The following is an 18602-nucleotide window of genomic DNA, read 5'->3' on the forward strand; positions in this document are numbered from 1 at the left end:
GAATAATACAGGTTTAATGAAGAGAATGTAGGATAAGTATATATAGAGAGGTAGAAGTATGGGATGAAGACGCTAAAATAGTGTGGGTAGAAGGGAAAGTATATCTGAAGTTTAAATAAGGATACAGTGGGATACTGGGATTTAAAGGAAATTGGGGTGGAAACTGGAGGAGCTGAACACGCAGCGCCAGTGTGTTTTTTATTTATTTATTTATTTTTTATTTTTTATTGGGGGGTGTTAGAAAATGTTAAGAGATAGAGGAAATGTTTCTGATCCAAGCTACCTGATGATGGCGAGTAATGCACCGTTAAGTGCGGTTGCCAGTAAAAGAAAGAAGAAGAACAAACACAACTCACGATACTTTTACGACACTGTTGGCAGCGGTAACCATAACAACCGGTAGAGAACGCTTTCCGACAGAAAATGGCGACTTACATATGAGGACGTGAAGTAAGAAGTACTCGGCAATGACATTTTAGTTATTACTTATGTTCTAATATTAGGCTACGTTTCTTTCTTATTTTGGATTTAATGTTTGTACCAGCTCGGGAGGAGACATTATAGAAAGGCGATGAGTGGATCTGTGATTCAAGAGAAGGTTGCTAAACTGTTGAGCAGGCAAAATGGAAAACCCGTACTGAGACCCATCAAACCTCTGGCGCTTAAGAATGAAGTCGCCAGCCGCAAACTGAAGAAAGGAGGTTAGGACTTTTTTTCTCCATTGAACATGTATGTGAATGTATGTGCACAAGAGCTGGCGCTCTCTCTGTTCGTGGTAGGGCTGTTCGATTACGACATTTTTAGAATCGAGTCCAATTCCGATTCCTGGTTCTGGAATCGATTCCTCGCTGTTGTTTTCGATTCTTGTTTTTTTTAGATTGAAGGAATCTATAATCTCACCATGACTGCAGGATAAAGGTCGTAGAAAGCATCCTTCTCATAATATGAAGCTTTATTTGTAACAACAACAAAAAAAAATGACGATACATAAATTGTAATTTTGTCTGCTTTGCCCGTGAAATTAGTCATTGCCCACAGCTCAGCAGGGACATGCGTTTATCACATGAGTTGAACATGACATAAAGTGTCTAAAATAAATGTGCACAGTTCAGCTGAATGATGAAGTTTACTTTGACTGTATGCTTTGCACAAAATTAACAAACTACACTGAAACAAAATAACCAGAACATTAACAATAACTGATAGAGCTCGTGGTTTATCTGTCAATCAGATGCGCTCTCAGCCACTGATCTATGCTCGGGACGTGTTCTTTTATAATTATCATTGGCTGATAGAAATGTTTAAAAAAAAAATAGTATTTCAGATGAAAATAAGATCAAGACCCTTGATGATCTATTCTGTCGTGCAGCGCTCAAAATTGTGGACAAGCCAGGTCCACCGTAAAATAACCTCTGAATCGTGTTTTTTTTAACTGGTTCTAGTGACTTCTAATCCCTTTTAGCGAGCACGAGGGAGGCGAATGGTAATAAAAATATAAAAAGAATCGACTCTCGATTCCCAACGCCTCTGAATCGAGGAATCGATTCTTTTTGGAATCGATTCCCAGCCCTAGTTCGTGGCAGCTTACCACTAGTCGTTTCTGACAGCTGCCACGGTCTTTCTCGCCGTTTTTACTGTTTGCTCGGTAAAACACTGTTCTCAGTGGCGTGCGGTGGAGGTTTTTTTAAATGATGATGCAAAGTTCCCACAATTGTATTAATATTATTATTATTATTATACATTTTTATGTATCAGCTGCATGTATCCTAAATTAAAAAAAAACTCTGTCTTCCTTTTTATTTATTCCTTCCCTTTCTAGCTTGTACGTATTTGAACAATGCCTAAAACTTGGTATTACAAGCACTTCCTGTGTCTGTCTGCCGCTTTAAGAAGAATCGCTTTATGTATTCTGCAATTAAGTCGTTTGGATAAAAGCGTCTGCAAAATGACTAAATGTAAATCTAAATGTAGCTGCCAGAGAGTTCTTGCCAGGAGACACAGGTAGCTGCCAGAGTTCGTGGCAGCTGCCACGGTCTTTCTCGCCGTTTTTGCTGTCTGCTCGAGTTCGGTAAAGTTAGCAAGATATTCACAGATTCGACTTTTCCGGATCAATAAATCACGAGCAAAACGTTTTAAATTGTTCGGTGTCTGTTAGTTTCTTGGCTTCTTCTTCTGGCCTGCTTTAGATCGAAACTGTTAACATTACAGAATTTACATTAAGTTTTGTTTATTCGCTTACATTGCCTATTTATCCTTTTTCGAAGTGTTGAATGTATGGGATAATTTTATGCATATTTGTGAAATATTACGTATAATATTTCTAAATGGAGTGTAAAGGTTCTCTGCTTAGCCTTTAAAACCCTGAAAATATTAATACGGAACAGTTTATTGAACCTTTATGCAAAATATAAAAGAACATTTAAAAAATGTTTGTGTCATATTTGATACATCAGACTTTTATGGCCCAAGAAGTAGTATGTTATAGTGAGATTATATAGCACACATTCGCGAAGGGAAAAACACTTGTTTTATACAAAGGCCCAAACTGACCAAGTACATATCTGCTGTAGATATTATTGTTTATATGGCCTAAATAAAATAAACTTATAATGAAAATCAATTAGACGGATTATGATCAAAGCTCGGTTGTTTTAATTGTGGGGGAAAATACAGTATATAATATATAATGCAATGCAATACAATGATGCTGGAGCGATGTACAAATACACCTTCAGTCCGGTAAATGTTCATCTTGAAATATTAATAACAATATAAAAGTTATAATTACATGTAGTTTATATAAGTTGTTAAAGATTTTACAGCAAAATGATGTGTACCACCACCTGAAATTGGATATTTTTAGAATTAGTAAAAGGCCTTGCTAAAATCAGGCATGTAGTAGATTGTGTAGAACAGGTTTTCCAGCAAAGTTTTGATCATGTTAATTTAGAAGCCTTAGAAAATCATATATCAAATATGATATGCAAGGCTTCATATGGTTGGTTAAATATTGTGCTTGCTAGAAAACAATCTCAGATTTATATCTAACTACAGTTTTAACATCAACTAAAGTCAGCTGTAGTTCAATTAAAACAATATTTTTTTAAGCATAAAGATACATTTTAGCACTTATACATTCATTAAAAGTACTTTAGTGTCACTCAGTCTCCATTTTGAAAAGTAACTGATTGGCTAAAGTAAAATGATGAGCATGCACAAAAATTATTTTTGCTTCTCTAAATGGGACAGGAAATACAAATGATGCTGGTTTGCTTTTTAAGGCAACTTCGAAGGGCTGTTGTAATGCATTATTTTTGCTGAACTCTTACATGGTGATACACACACTCTTTGTTACAGAGGCCACCTGGATAAAAGCGTCTGCAAAATGACTAAATGTAAATCTAAATGTAGCTGCCAGAGAGTTCTTGCCAGGAGACACAGGTAGCTGCCAGAGTTCGTGGCAGCTGCCACGGTCTTTCTCGCCGTTTTTGCTGTCTGCTCGAGTTCGGTAAAGTTAGCAAGATATTCACAGATTCGACTTTTCCGGATCAATAAATCACGAGCAAAACGTTTTAAATTGTTCGGTGTCTGTTAGTTTCTTGGCTTCTTCTTCTGGCCTGCTTTAGATCGAAACTGTTAACATTACAGAATTTACATTAAGTTTTGTTTATTCGCTTACATTGCCTATTTATCCTTTTTCGAAGTGTTGAATGTATGGGATAATTTTATGCATATTTGTGAAATATTACGTATAATATTTCTAAATGGAGTGTAAAGGTTCTCTGCTTAGCCTTTAAAACCCTGAAAATATTAATACGGAACAGTTTATTGAACCTTTATGCAAAATATAAAAGAACATTTAAAAAATGTTTGTGTCATATTTGATACATCAGACTTTTATGGCCCAAGAAGTAGTATGTTATAGTGAGATTATATAGCACACATTCGCGAAGGGAAAAACACTTGTTTTATACAAAGGCCCAAACTGAGCAAGTACATATCTGCTGTAGATATTATTGTTTATATGGCCTAAATAAAATAAACTTATAATGAAAATCAATTAGACGGATTATGATCAAAGCTCGGTTGTTTTAATTGTGGGGGAAAATACAGTATATAATATATAATGCAATGCAATACAATGATGCTGGAGCGATGTACAAATACACCTTCAGTCCGGTAAATGTTCATCTTGAAATATTAATAACAATATAAAAGTTATAATTACATGTAGTTTATATAAGTTGTTAAAGATTTTACAGCAAAATGATGTGTACCACCACCTGAAATTGGATATTTTTAGAATTAGTAAAAGGCCTTGCTAAAATCAGGCATGTAGTAGATTGTGTAGAACAGGTTTTCCAGCAAAGTTTTGATCATGTTAATTTAGAAGCCTTAGAAAATCATATATCAAATATGATATGCAAGGCTTCATATGGTTGGTTAAATATTGTGCTTGCTAGAAAACAATCTCAGATTTATATCTAACTACAGTTTTAACATCAACTAAAGTCAGCTGTAGTTCAATTAAAACAATATTTTTTTAAGCATAAAGATACATTTTAGCACTTATACATTCATTAAAAGTACTTTAGTGTCACTCAGTCTCCATTTTGAAAAGTAACTGATTGGCTAAAGTAAAATGATGAGCATGCACAAAAATTATTTTTGCTTCTCTAAATGGGACAGGAAATACAAATGATGCTGGTTTGCTTTTTAAGGCAACTTCGAAGGGCTGTTGTAATGCATTATTTTTGCTGAACTCTTACATGGTGATACACACACTCTTTGTTACAGAGGCCACCTGTGTAACGGAAATGTCATTGCTGATGGCTTGCTGGAAACAGAATGACTTCAACAACACAGTCTGTTCTAAAGAAGTCTCAGTCTTCTACACATGTGTTGAAAAGGTAACTCACAGTCCTCAGGAAATCCTCTGTAAAACAGCCTACTGATAGCTGACAGTAGTTTAACATCCTTAAAGGGATAGTTCACCCAAAAATGAAAATTCTGTCTTTAATTACTCACCCTCATGTCGTTCCAAACCCGTAAGGCCTTCGTTCGTTCATCTTCAGAACACAAATTAAGTGAGAGTAAGAGCTTTCTTACCCTGCATAGACAGCAAAGCAGCTGACACGTTCAAGGCCCAGAAAGGTAGTAAGGACTTCAATAAAATGCCCATGTGACATCAGTGGTTCAACCGTAATGTTATGAAGCTACGGGAATACATTTGTGTGCAAAAAATAACAAAAATAACGACTTTAGTCATGGTACTCTCGTGAACGGCAGCGGAGACTGAGGCGGAAGAGAAGAATTGTTGAATAAAGTCGTGATTTTTGTTTTCTTTGCGCACAAAGTATTCTCGTAGCTTCATAAAATTACGGTTGAACCACTGACTATGGACTATTTTATTGAAGTCCTTACTACCTTTCTGGGCCTTGAACAAAATAGGTCTGTTGCTGTCTATGCAGGGTCAGAAAGCTCTCGGATTTCATCAAAAATATATTTGTTCTATATTTGTGTTCTGAAGATGAACGAAGGTCTTATGGATTTGGAACGACATGAAGGTAATTAAATGACAGAATTTTCATTTTTGGGTGAACTATCCCTTTAATTAACATGGTTTTGATGAATACATGGGAATGGGTAATTAGGATGTACAACCAGATAGATTTTCTCTGCCAGGTTATGGCGAACACACTTCCCACTTTGCAATGCAGTTTCCTGTTTATGGCATCCTCACGCATCTAGTGTGATCAAGTTTCTGTTATTGTCTCCTCTACAGCTTGAAAGCTGGTTGGAATGACTTCTCTTAAAGCCTTTGAATCTTAAATGCAATAGTTATTTTTATTTAACATTGTTTCCTAATTTCACTTCTTACAGGCGCAGAACAAGGCCAAAGGAAAGCAGGGAACCCAGGGTCGACTTTTGCCTAAAGAAGCCAACACATTATTAAAACGATTTCCCAGCCTGAGCAGTGAGATCTAGTACCACTAACACAGATTAGTCAAAGAATGGACACTTTTATTGTCTGAGCTGTATAGATGAGGACTTTAGTCTGAGTGTATCTGACTGGGTTTTCTAAAAAAAGAAAAGAAAAAAAAACCCCGAAATGAAGTCTGCCAAAAGCACATCAGCAGATGCTCACAAAAGCAAATGAACTGCGTTCGCAAGGTTTTGAAGGCACATTTGGTTATTACTACATTACTGCACTCCTGTAGGTCATCTCATCAAAACAGTACAAAGGAACAAACACTGGTCCCTTCACACACTTAAAGGGATAGTTCACCCAAAAATGAAAATCTGTCACCCTTTCCTCATCTTCATGTCTTCTTTTGTGTTCAGCAGATGAAAGAAAGTCATACAGATTTGTAATGACGTGAGGGTGAGTAAATGATGATAGACTTTTCATTTTTGGGTGAAGTGTCCCATTTAATAATTTTGTAATTTGTGTTATTGATGTTTGACTATACCAATGTTACTTCTTGGATAATCTGAATGTTATCATATTACTTTTCTAAATCTCCCCTGCATAACTGAGCTGTGACTTGTAAAACCCAGCAGTTTATTTTTTACTTCTTTTTTTTTTTTCCTGTTTCATGCATGCTGTGTCCACAATATAATTAGTCTCAGCCATTTTCAATTATCAGAAAATGGAGATCAAGGGAGAAGTACTCTGTGCCGGATCACGTTACATGCCAAGATAAATTGTATTGAATTTGACCATGAGGGCTCTGGAATAAAGATAGAAATAACTCATTATTAAACATATTAACTTACAAATAATGCACTTTCTGTTCCGATGTTATTTATGTTTTGTTTGATTTGAAACATTGATAAACTTTGTGACCATGAATTGGTTTAGTTTTCTTAATGCAATTTAACCATAGCCATCCTGTGATAACACTGTCCACCATTTCCTTAGGCTGATTATCTACAATTGTCTGCAGCGTAATGTGTTTAGACCCCAAAGGAAATGCCGTCTGCTGTAAGTCTAAACTTTGCTCAGTCACGACATTGCAAATTTGCACAGTTGTCAACAGCACAAACTTCAAAAATAAATGAAGTAACAATGAACAGCTAAAAATACTTTAGGAAAAGACAGCTACAGCTATGCAAAAAGGTGCTACCATGTCAATGCCTCTCAGATTTAATTTAAAATACGTTATGGTGGCAGTGATGACATTTGACCTCAACCTGTTATGTTTACTAGGCATTTGATGTTATATACAGTAAGCCATTCCAGTCTTCAGTTCCTTGAGCATGTATATAAACCAGATTAACACCCCAGAACAGAGTGTGGATGAATGCCAAACAATGCAGCCACTCCTCTGGGCATCAGATAAGAGATAAAACTATTATCACTTGTTTTTATAGCTCCTTGATGCCTGATAAAACATGGTTGTTTTAATCAAATCTACAAATTCTTACATTCATGTATGACGTAATCTGTGAATGATGTAGAGGCCAAATCCATCTCTTAGCAAGATTAGAAAACATGTTATTTGTCTTTATGCGTGTAGACCAACTCAATTCTGGACACAAATAAACTGATCCTATAGATGAATGAATTTAAGTATAGGAGAATTATGTTTATCGTATGAATAACGTGTGTAGTTGTGCTCAGGTTAAAAGGAGACTTTGATCTTTTATTAAATTATGAGTATGTGATTCAGGTATTGTTAACTTCTATTGAAGCTATGAATGGTGAACAATGTGGAATGAGGTGTATTCAAGTGTCTGTGTACACAGGTGAACAATGGAAGACAAGGTGAGCTTAACCACACCTGTATACTGAGCCTCTTTTTCATATGATATTCATAAAACCCAAGACATTTAAAAGATTGTCCAAGTGGTTAATAATATCCACCTTATCAACACATGCCCTTTGTCCTATGTTAGGGAGTTTTCAGGAGTTATGGAAAATAATTACTTGTCTGTCTGTTTCATATTTGCTATGTGACCGCAAAAGATCTGTGTTTTCTATTTTTAAGCTTTAGGCACATTTTTGGGGGGTGCTGTACAAGGGTCTGTTGAGTTATTAAAAAATCTATTCAAAAAAGCATTTCATGCAGATAATAACTTGATTTTTTTATATGATGGATATGTTTTAAATTTCTGAATTCAAATAGGTCCTGTATGATACACACTCATGACAATTCATAACTATTTTGCGTTTTGACAAATTGGTGGCTAAATCATTTGCATTCATACAATATCACTTGTACATTTTTGTACGGTCTGCTTATGCCCTACTGACGGTTGGGTTTGGGTGTGGAACTTAATGCTTACCTTTTTCCTAAAAATTGTATGTTTCTGTACAAATCGCATTGTACGAATTCACCTCATAAATTAGTTATACGTTTTTTTACTGTTTTTTTTTTCTCTCATTACAATCTTATTAAAGGCTGCAATTCTTGGAAGGGAAAAAGCCTACAAGTAGTTTGAGAGTCTTTGAAAGTTGTGATGAAACTGAAGTAGTGACAGCTCTTTTCTTTCCTATCTTAACTTACATCCAAGTGTATGAGATTTTAAGAAAAAAAAAACCTAGGGCGAGGGCATGGTTCTATTCATCAGTTGTTAATTGAATTTTGGGCTTTCCACTCAAAAGTGGAGGCAGCAGATGAGCATGAGCTGAGCTGGCGGGGTTTATTTATTTATTTTGACGTGACATGTGGCCAAGTATGGTGACCCATACTCGGAATTAGTGCTCTGCATTTATCCCATCCAAAGTGCACACACACAGCAGTGAACACACACCGTGAACACACACCCGGAGCAGTGGGCAGCCATTTTTGCTGCAGTTGGGGGTTCGGTGCCTTGCTCAAGGGTACCTCAGTCATGGTATTGAAGGTGGGAGAGAGCGCTGTACATTCACTCCCCCAACCTGCAATCCCTGCTGGTACGAGACTCGAACCTGCAACCTTTGGGTTACGAGTCCGACTCTAACCATTAGGCCACGACTTCCCCCACGTTTAAGCGGAGTAAATGATTGGAGAAGTCCTGCATATGCCACCAGAGAGACGTGTCGTTTTCACGGGAAGATCCAGTTATGATATTTTGATGAGGTCAAAAAGAAACATGATGAATTACAATGAACAGATGAATAGCTCACAATAAGATCTATAACATGCATTTTGAAGGGTGAATTTTCGTTCTTTTTCAATTTTAGTGCTATTCTAACATGTTTTAACTTTATGTTTGTCATAGGTGATTACTATTAAGAATGATGCCAATTATAAACTTTGGGCAAAGTTGTTTGGCCCAATCCTTCAATGCTATTAATTAATTAAATTGGCAGTAAAGCGGTTTTCTTTTCTTTACTGTATTTATTTATTTAACCTTTGTCCGCAAAATAAACATTTTGTTGGCTTTTTATAAACTAGTAAAAAAAAAAACTCAATAGTTACTAGTGAAATTGCAGAAGATAGTCACTATTGGATTTCCAATTAAAACTAAGGATTAGTAACAAAAACAGATGCTAGTTCGCTTAAAGGGGTCATATGATGCTGCTAAAAAGAACATTATTTTTTGTATTTGGTGTAATGAAATGTGTTTTTGCGGTTTAAAGTAAAAAAAAACATTATTTTCCACATACTGTACATTATTGTTTCTCCTCAACAGCGCGCCCGGCGGATCCGACGAATGAGCAGCAACCACATGTGACGTCCCCGGGCTGGACTCAGCACAGATCAGCTCTAGGCATGACGAAGCGGATATCGTCCTCTTTTGGAAGACCAAACAAAGTAGTGTCGCTTTCACAATGAAGCACACAGCGTCTTCACGACATGGCTGCAGCGGCAACAATACTACAGTGAGAATAAAAGTTACGCCTTCTTTCTTTGCGTGAACATCTGGGTGGCGTTATGCAAATCTTCCCACATAGTGAGGTAGATATGTGGGGGTGTGTTAGAACGAGCCGTTTTAGGTAGGTGTGGCTGACTCTTAACTTTTATAAAGAATATCTCTTTGGATTTGAGACTTTAGTCTTTGCAACTTTACAGATCTTCTTTATGCACCAAGAGCTTGTAACACTCCAAAGAGAAAGGAAAAATTGAAATCGCATCATATGACCCCTTTAAAGGAATAATTGTTAAAACGGCTTGCCATAAGGGGCCAACCACTCCGCACTGTGATCCATAAATGTTTATGTCCTATAATCAGCTGTAACGTGTACTGTGTTGAAGGCTGCTGGAGCGGCGTCTCTTCTTTCAGTGTCATCTCATATACTGAACGCAAAGCTCAGTCATAGTGTCAGTCGTGTCGGTGGACTTTTGAAGTTTACATGATGTTGTTTTGTTCTGTCTCGTCATTGTCGAGGTTTCTTCTTCCGTGCAAACATTTGTAAACAATGTGTGCCCGCGATGATGATGGGACAGTTGTGCTGGGTGTATAGTCAATGACAGGATGGATATCAGCGGGATCCTCTCTGTTGCTGCTGTCCTTCTTTTCTCTATCACTGTCTACGGCGAGGTATGTAAAGGCAGTTTTTTTTTTTGCTTTATTGACCTATGCATACCTAGTCAGCTGAGTTAACAAAAAGGCAAACTGGCTGTGATTTGTCCTGAAGAAAAATAACGAAGAACTCCTGACTGACGTGGGGGTTTTAGAGGAGTTAAGACAGCGGGGGGAAAGCTACTGTGATGACAGTGGTTTTCCCCCACTGTACTGGGCTATAAAATGGCATTGTACATTTTTCTTCTTCTAAATGAGTAGTTAGAATGGAAGGCGACACGGGAATGAATTATGATCGTGCATGTTATGACGCTTTGACGCCTTCACTTACTCTGTGTGACATTAACGCCTTGAAAGTGTGGTTATTTTTACAATTGGCATTATCTTGTGCAGTCTTTGTTCATTTTTGTGGCCGAGGTTTACTTTGCCCCGAATACATTTCAGCTCTGTAACTGAGCTAAATAATTACGAGACAATGAGAACTGTACATATGCATATTTACGTCCCTTATGAATCTGTTTCCATAATATCTTGAGTTATTTATGTGTTTTTATTTATTCCCTTTTTGATAAAAAAAAAAAAAGGCTTAAGTTGCTTTGCTGGTTTTAGCTGGTTTAAAATGAGCTTGAGCTGTTCTGTAGCAGCCTGACAAGCTGAAAATTGGGCAACAGACCAGGCTGGTTTAAGATGTTTCAGCAGGCATATATTAATAAAATAAACAAAAGATTAATGAAAATAATAAAACACAACATAATAATCCCTAACTACCTTCACTTGGGAAAATATACCTACTTAAGCATTACGTATCATGTGCCGGATAAGTTCACCAAAAAAAAAAAAAACAAACAAAGCTTAAAAAATCTGTCTTTCAGTCATTTTGGGTTTTGGTATTAGAGTAAGGCTTTGTAATATTGTCAAGAATATCTAAAAGAAAAAAATTAAAACATGTTTTCAGTTTTATGTAGTGTTTTTTTTTTCTTGAAGGTCTTTAGATCTGTTGTACAAAAAAACAAGAATGACAGGGGGGTGTCATTTCCTAGGACAAAGACAGTTAATGTGTGCATGATTTTAGTGTGTGTGTGTGTGTGTGTGTGTGTGTGTGTGTGTGTGTGTGTACTTAATTCTGAGTGTCTTGTAATGTATCTCATTTGTATTTAATCCCTGTTGAACGGAACGAGCTTCACACTTTACTCTCATCCTGACTACAGTACAAGCGAACGATGGGACAAGACGCTTGCAGTGTGGTCAGGATGAGAGAAAAGCGTGATGCTTGTTCCCTTCATTCTTAAAGGTTAAATAAAGGTGCAAGCTGGAATCCTTTTTTTCATCAGAATTGGCAATATACCGGCATCTCTTTGTGTGTGACAATTTTCTTGGGAAATTAAATTATGCCACTTAATTCAGACACATACTCATTACTGGTAGCGGCTGAAATATCACAGTATTTTGTTCTTGTAAAGAGCATCTCTTTCAATGCCAAAAAACACATTCCTGCTTGGCACTATATCTAATACAGCATTAACTGATGCAAACCACTCGGCAGTCAAGAGATACTTTCGTTGATGGTTCCCTACGGCAGAGTTAAAGAAATACTCAACCGCAACAATTTCTCCTCAGACAAGATTGCTATGAAGCGAAACCCAATATTCAATGTGCTCGTAATATGAGTGAAGCACAAACACTTACTGATGACAGTGAATGGATGTGAAACAACTCTGGCATTGATGGGCTTTGAGGAGTAGCTTTGAGATTGAACGCCCCACTGTTTTTGCTTATTGCACGTGTCATAGTCATATTCTGTGAACTTTGATGCTTTCCTTGTCTTCCAAGCCTGGACAGGTTTGTGCGCTGACGTCCTTAGGGCAGGATGCTGAAATATACTCAACCTTCCCACAGAACCGTCAACCTACTCCCAGTTCATGCTGGGGCAGTGTGAGATTCCTCTATGATTGCCTCTTCTGTAGACTTATTTTACTCAGACCAGCAGTCTGTGCTGTTAAACCTCTTATATTTAGTCTCTTGTGGTTCCACCAGGAGTCTTGTTGGTGGTCTTTATCGTGATCTATAACTGTAACACCATGGAAAATATGACTGGAACTCTACCCTAATGCTATTTCAGCAAATTGCTGTACTGTATGTCCAGACCGACATACAGCGTGGAACCTGAGCTCCCACGAGACAAGACATGAGTGTGTGCAAGAAAAGATTTAGGACTGTTGAACTATTAACCTGCCAATGTACAAGAATGGAAACTATTTATAATGCCTAAACATATTTTTGAATCGGTCATTATCAAATCTTATGGCGTAAAGAAGACCAATCATGCTAAAGCCATTAAAAGAAACATCAAAGATCAAATCTCTTCTCCACAGATCTTAGTTTTTGCTCTATGGTATTTTCTCATCGACTACGCGCTGCACATACTTATGATAATAATGAAAGGATTATGAGCTGATTTTTGTAAAGTTTCACTTTCACATTTTTAGAAATTAACAAAATACCAGTACCAGTTATTGCCTGATTTCTTTTTTATTTATTGGACATATATCCTATATAATATATATTTCATATGTTCTTTTAATATTTAATCATATTTAGTTGTGCTTATTTTGCTCATTCTCATTTGTTTAAATAGATTTTACATTTAGATGACCTTTGCTGTCATCTAACACTTAATCTTAAAAAAAACATGAATAATTAACTTTCATTATATTATATTTTAGTTGTATTCTAGTATATTTTAGTTGTATTATATTATATTATACTATATTATAATGAAAATAATTATCATTAATTATTAGATTTTTAACAGGTTTTTTGTTTGATAGATTTTTTTGTTAGATACTCATGGCATCGTCTTCTGCCTGATTTAAATCAAGACAATCATAATGGATGGAGGTTTAAATACGGCTCACATTAGAAAACCAATACTGTTCTCTGATGATAAACATGCTTTTTAATAAGATAGAGAATGATACTGTGTCAGGTTTCTTTCAGTTTTTTTTTTTTACATTGTTTACAGTTAAATTTGGAATAATGTAGACAGAAGAGGAGAGTGTAACAGAGTTTCAGTGATACTCCAGCTCTAATATGCTTATCTTGTCCATCAGTCTTTAAGTGCACTCGTCTCAGCTTAATAAGTCTGTGCTAAAGCAATCTACACAAGGAAAGACAGGGTTAGGCTTCGTGTTCGCTGGGTGTAGATTTGTGTACACATGCAGGTGTAAATACATTTCTGCCATTACCTCTGCAAACATTTTGGCCCATAATGCTCAGGGTATGAGATGGTCTTAACTTTTTCTCCCTGAGGGTTTATCACCTGCTTCTAAAGAGAGACTAGGGCACATTGGCCTCTATCTGGTCCTGCACATCACTATCTGATAGCAAACCCATAAATTCTTAGGAGCTTTTTTTTTTTTTTAATCAAAACTGTGAGATTTCTAACATTTATTTGTGGTGATAAGGTTCCCTTTGGTAAAACTGTTGTTACTTGCCACAAATCTGAAATTATATGTTTTGCTTTCAATAACCTCTAATTGACTTAAAGAGGGTGTCCTTTGAGTACTTTTTAAAACCTAATTTCATTCCATTTTATAAATGCCTCAAAGCACCGAATGAAGTGACTTCTATTTAAATATCCTTCTCCTGTCTAGGTGGATGGATTTAACATCTGTCTCTTGCTTGGACTTGGACAATGGGCACAAAGCCCAGGACTTTCTTCCTTTCTAGTCACATAACCAGAAATAAAATAAAGGACAGACTGGCAGAATAGCATAAGAATACTGCTACTAAGTTATGAATCGCTGTATTAAATGATAGTTTAAATGCTTACAAATTAATTGAACAGCCCACAGTACAGCATGGAATTGCATTGTCGTCACTGGTGTGTTTCTAGCCTGTAGCCCATAAAATTTATTAGAGAATGCTCTCTCACAAGAGACTTGTAATAGATCATTTAATTTGCTCACTGTGGCCCAAAGTCACAATATTTCTGTTTAATTTAATGGTTTTGATTAGAATAATTTGGAAGAAGGATCTTCCTGATTATTTGATGCAAGCGAACGGATGCAAGGAAGCAAAAGTAGATTAGTAATCAGAATCATTCAATAATGTTAATTAGTTTGAAAGTATACTGTGTGTCCTTGTGCCTAAACAACATACACACACACACACATCTGAGTGTCTTGTAATGTATCTCATTTGTATTTAATCCCTGTTGAACGGAACGAGCTTCACACTTTACTCTCATCCTGACTACAGTACAAGCGAACGATGGGACAAGACGCTTGCAGTGTGGTCAGGATGAGAGAAAAGCGTGATGCTTGTTCCCTTCATCACGCCCAGCTCACACAGTAGCATTCTCGTAATGGCTTGATGGTCATGAAAGTGTTCTTTGATCTCAGTTAAAGCAAAGCTGCTCTACACTATTAACTCGTGTCTTTATGTGACATTTCCTCGTCGTAAAGCAGCAGATACCTTTGATAACCATCTCCAGAGAGAAAACCTCTGACTAAGGCTGCAGCTGGTTACTGGGATTAAAACAAAACAAATGGTATAAACTAAAAATAAGGGTTGTATCCTATTAAACCATGACATTTTATGTCATAGTTCATGCCTAGATAAAATTAGTATTTATTTTATTTATTTGTCATACCTTTACAAAAACTGCTATGGTACAGTGATAGTATCAGATTGTAATAACATGGTACTTTCATATGTATCATACAACATTTACATTTAAGCATTTAGCAGACGACTTTATCCAAAGCGCCATACAATAGAGGAGCATAAGCAATTTGTCACAGAGCCAACAATATTCAATGCCATGTTCATTACAATGCTAAATTAAGAAACAAGCTAGAATAGAGAAAGTTCAGAGAGAACTTCTTGAAAGTTGTGACGGTGTCAGCAGCTCATTCCACCAGAGAGGAACAGAGAGGGTGAAGGTTTTGGAAAGTGACTTCCTGCCTCATTGTGAAGGAACAACAAGGCACCAATCGATCAGTGGCTGTAGGCGAGAGGGAACAAAATACCAATACCAAATCTTACCCATTCATTTACCATGGCATTTAAATGGTTCTTCAAGGTATTTCAAAGAATACCATGGTACATGGCCAAAAACTACATGTCTGTGGTACTTTGATTACATTTGTGTTAGTGAAAGAAGTGAATTGACTGCTTATTTTGTCTTCATAGGCAGGACAAAGCGCTGTGTACCTGAATACGCTGCAGATTTCAGGTAGGCACTCACTGCATTTGGTCCTCTGTCCTGCTCTGAGGGCTTCACTGAGCTGGGTTATTACAATGGATCTGTGTCTCAGACAGATTCTGGCTCTTCCTGTCTAAAATGGACAGACTTTCCAGACTACATGCTGCAGTACCCCAACCGTGGACTGGGCGACCACAACCAATGTAGAAACCCTGACTGTGAATCCAACCCCTGGTGCTTTTTCAGACAGAAGTCAGGAGCCATCGGATGGGCCTACTGCGACTGCCACCAGGGTGAGCCCTCCTGACTGGCCTTTGTTTCACATTTAGACATATTTTACAAAAGCTTCATTTTCATTTTAAGAGCTTTTTTGTATTACTTTGAGTTTTGTGGAGGAGTGAGTTCAAAGTGAAAAAAAAAGCCATTTACAAACCATCCAACACATGCTTGAAATCGATAAGTGTTACTGCGCAAAAAGGTCGCTTTAGGTTGTTTCTTCAAAATGTTGAGCAGGCCGGTTATCATTACGGAGAGTCTAGCATGACTAACCTGTGGTCCATTTAGACTTCAGAGATAAACTGTGACCCGACTAAGTCATAATTAGTTAAATTATTCACTAAATATCTTATAGACATATTAAATGCACCCACAGGATGGTACATTTGACAAAAGTGTAGGCTATTTCTCAAAAAGTTTCATTATTAATATTCACAAATTATTCTCCGTAATAACCAAAACATGCCTAATCATCATGCCTAAGCTAATAAAACCTAAATAAATGTATTTATTTATAGGTTTATTTATTTACTTTTTGGTTTATTTGTATAGAGACAGTATGTAAACATAATCTTAGCGGAAAGACTAAAAAATATGCATTGTATAGATCGAAGCACAAGCTAAGTTGTATCTTAACTTCCTAGAAAGGCTTTAAACTAAGACATGCTACACATTATAAACTCTTAAACATATTATACACTTTAAATAGGGACCAACACAATAGGAGCCTTTACATATAAATGGGCTGTTAGAATATACCATATTAAATCCTGGACCCCGTGGTGTTTGTGTTTATTAAGTGAATGTGTCCTGGTGAGTATTTGTGTCATAACTGTTATATTAGTGTAGGTGTTGTTGTACAGAAGCTGAGTGACGTTTATTACTGCAGTCACAGCACACAGCCACAGTGTGTCTGTCAGTGAGCTAACAGCAGTCGAGGATTCTCTCTGTCCTCTCTTTTTATTGTCTTCTATTCATCTTCTCCTCTCTATGCGTTTGTTGTCTAATAATCAGTCAGACTCACATCACTCATGCACATTTGTTACTCCCTTTTCGGAAAGTGTCTGTTCAGACTCTGGATCTCTTTGTGCTGACTGTCATCACCTGGCTGTGTCTGTGGTTCAGTACCGAGCAGGTGTTGAAATCTGTTTGCCTTATCTCTGTGAGCTGTGATTATCTCTGTCTGCCTCTCTCCTCCTTTTCCTTTCTATGGCATAACATTAAACACGGTAACAGACTCAAATAATTAGAGTGTGTATTTAAATTCATGTCTGTGTGTGCATGACGTGTGGCAGCAAGATGATAATTTGCAAGGCACATAGTGTCTCTAATGTGATCATTCTGTACTAACTATAGAGAGCTAATTCACAGAGTCTGTAAATGTAAATGGGGGAGACAGGGGTAAGTTGTGCCACTTTTACTTAAGTTGTCCTCTAGTCAAGGAGAAAGAAGATGGCGGTAAAACCTAATTTCATTTCAGGATGTCTGCTCTGAAATGAAAGAAGACTGCATCTGCAACACAAGACTATAAAAAAGGGATTTCTCAAAGAATAAAAGGTTGTGTATTACTAGTCATACAACGTGCCATGTGAAGAGATAAGCTACATTTGGAGAATATGTGCTAGATGTAGGCTACCTTTCAAATTAACTTATGGCCATAAATTATTTAGAATAACCCTAACCCTAACATAACATAACATATAAAAATGTTAGAATGTTAAAAATTATGGAGAGAGTGTGATAAGAAGAAGAAAAAAATTATAATTAAATGCATTACTTAAATAATACATATCTATATTTATTTATATTATAAATTATTATTATTATTTTTGTTTTTGCTTTTTTGTTATCTGTCTTGAACAGTTCAAAGAACAGTTTTGTTACACGTTATCATTCCTAAACCCCTGAATATGTTTGATTCTGCACCTGTTCTCCAGGTGAGGTGCGGTTGGTGGGGGGTTCATCTAATAAGAGTGGTCATCTTGAGGTGTATCTAAATGGCCGGTGGGGAGCAGTGTGTGACACCCACCTGACTGATCGAGATGCCAGTGTGGTCTGTAGACAACTGAGGCTTGGGTATAAGTTGCAAACTTTATTCATTATCAGTTAGAGGCTCTGTTCTGATTAACACCCAGCATGTGCTATCAATTAATTACCTGCTAACTCCCAACAGTGAAATCGGCACTGCGCTTCGACATTCCTATTTCGGACCCGGTTCTGGTCTCTTTCACTTTGAACGTCTTGGCTGCCATGGCAATGAAGATTCTCTGCTGAAGTGCCGGAGCAGGAAGTATGTCTCTGGTGACTGTAACCATGGAAATGAGGCCGGAGTGGTGTGTGCAGTACCTGAGGGTAAGCTTGTTTTATTTGAGTGGGGAATCCTGATAATCATTCCTGTATATATATACTGTTCAAAAGTTTGTCATTGATATGATTTTTTTTTTTAAGTTTTTTAAAGAAGTCTTTTATGTTCACCAAGGCTGGATTTATTTGATCAAAAAACAATAGAAACCGTGATATTGTGAAATATTATCATAATTTATAATAACTGTTTTCTATGTTGATATGTTGATAAATTAAATTTATTCCTGTAATGGCAAAGCTGGATTTTCAGCAGCAATTATTCCAGTCTTCAGTGTCACGTGATCCTTCAGAAATCATT

At 36.7% G+C, this 18602-nt stretch overlaps 2 protein-coding genes across 3 annotated transcripts in view; both read left to right on the forward strand.

Moving 5' to 3' along the window:
• The first annotated feature begins 366 nt into the window (after nt 1–366).
• Nucleotides 367–6323, forward strand: LOC107696882 (coiled-coil-helix-coiled-coil-helix domain-containing protein 1-like). 2 transcript variants are annotated; one of them, XM_016497424.1, is made up of 4 exons: nt 367–450; nt 545–701; nt 4798–4910; nt 5884–6323. In XM_016497424.1, the coding sequence occupies exons 2-4, from the start codon at nt 572–574 to the stop codon at nt 5986–5988; spliced, it is 348 nt and encodes a 115-aa protein (XP_016352910.1). In that variant the 5' UTR covers nt 367–450; nt 545–571; the 3' UTR covers nt 5989–6323. The 2 variants fall into 2 exon arrangements, with proteins under 2 accessions (XP_016352910.1, XP_016352909.1); XM_016497423.1 differs by having other exon boundaries at nt 381–701.
• Nucleotides 6324–10407: 4084 nt separating this feature from the next.
• The window catches only part of LOC107696863 (neurotrypsin-like), a 17058-nt gene continuing 8863 nt past the window's right edge, over nt 10408–18602 (forward strand). Inside the window, 5 exon segments of the mRNA XM_016497399.1 lie at nt 10408–10473; nt 15652–15693; nt 15696–15957; nt 17878–18016; nt 18114–18292. Of these exon segments, the coding sequence (XP_016352885.1) occupies nt 10408–10473; nt 15652–15693; nt 15696–15957; nt 17878–18016; nt 18114–18292 (688 nt within the window).

The sequence above is a fragment of the Sinocyclocheilus anshuiensis genome, unplaced genomic scaffold (genome assembly GCF_001515605.1).
Source record: "Sinocyclocheilus anshuiensis isolate Anshui unplaced genomic scaffold, SAMN03320099.WGS_v1.1 scaffold1224, whole genome shotgun sequence".
Classification (NCBI taxonomy): Eukaryota; Metazoa; Chordata; class Actinopteri; order Cypriniformes; family Cyprinidae; genus Sinocyclocheilus; species Sinocyclocheilus anshuiensis.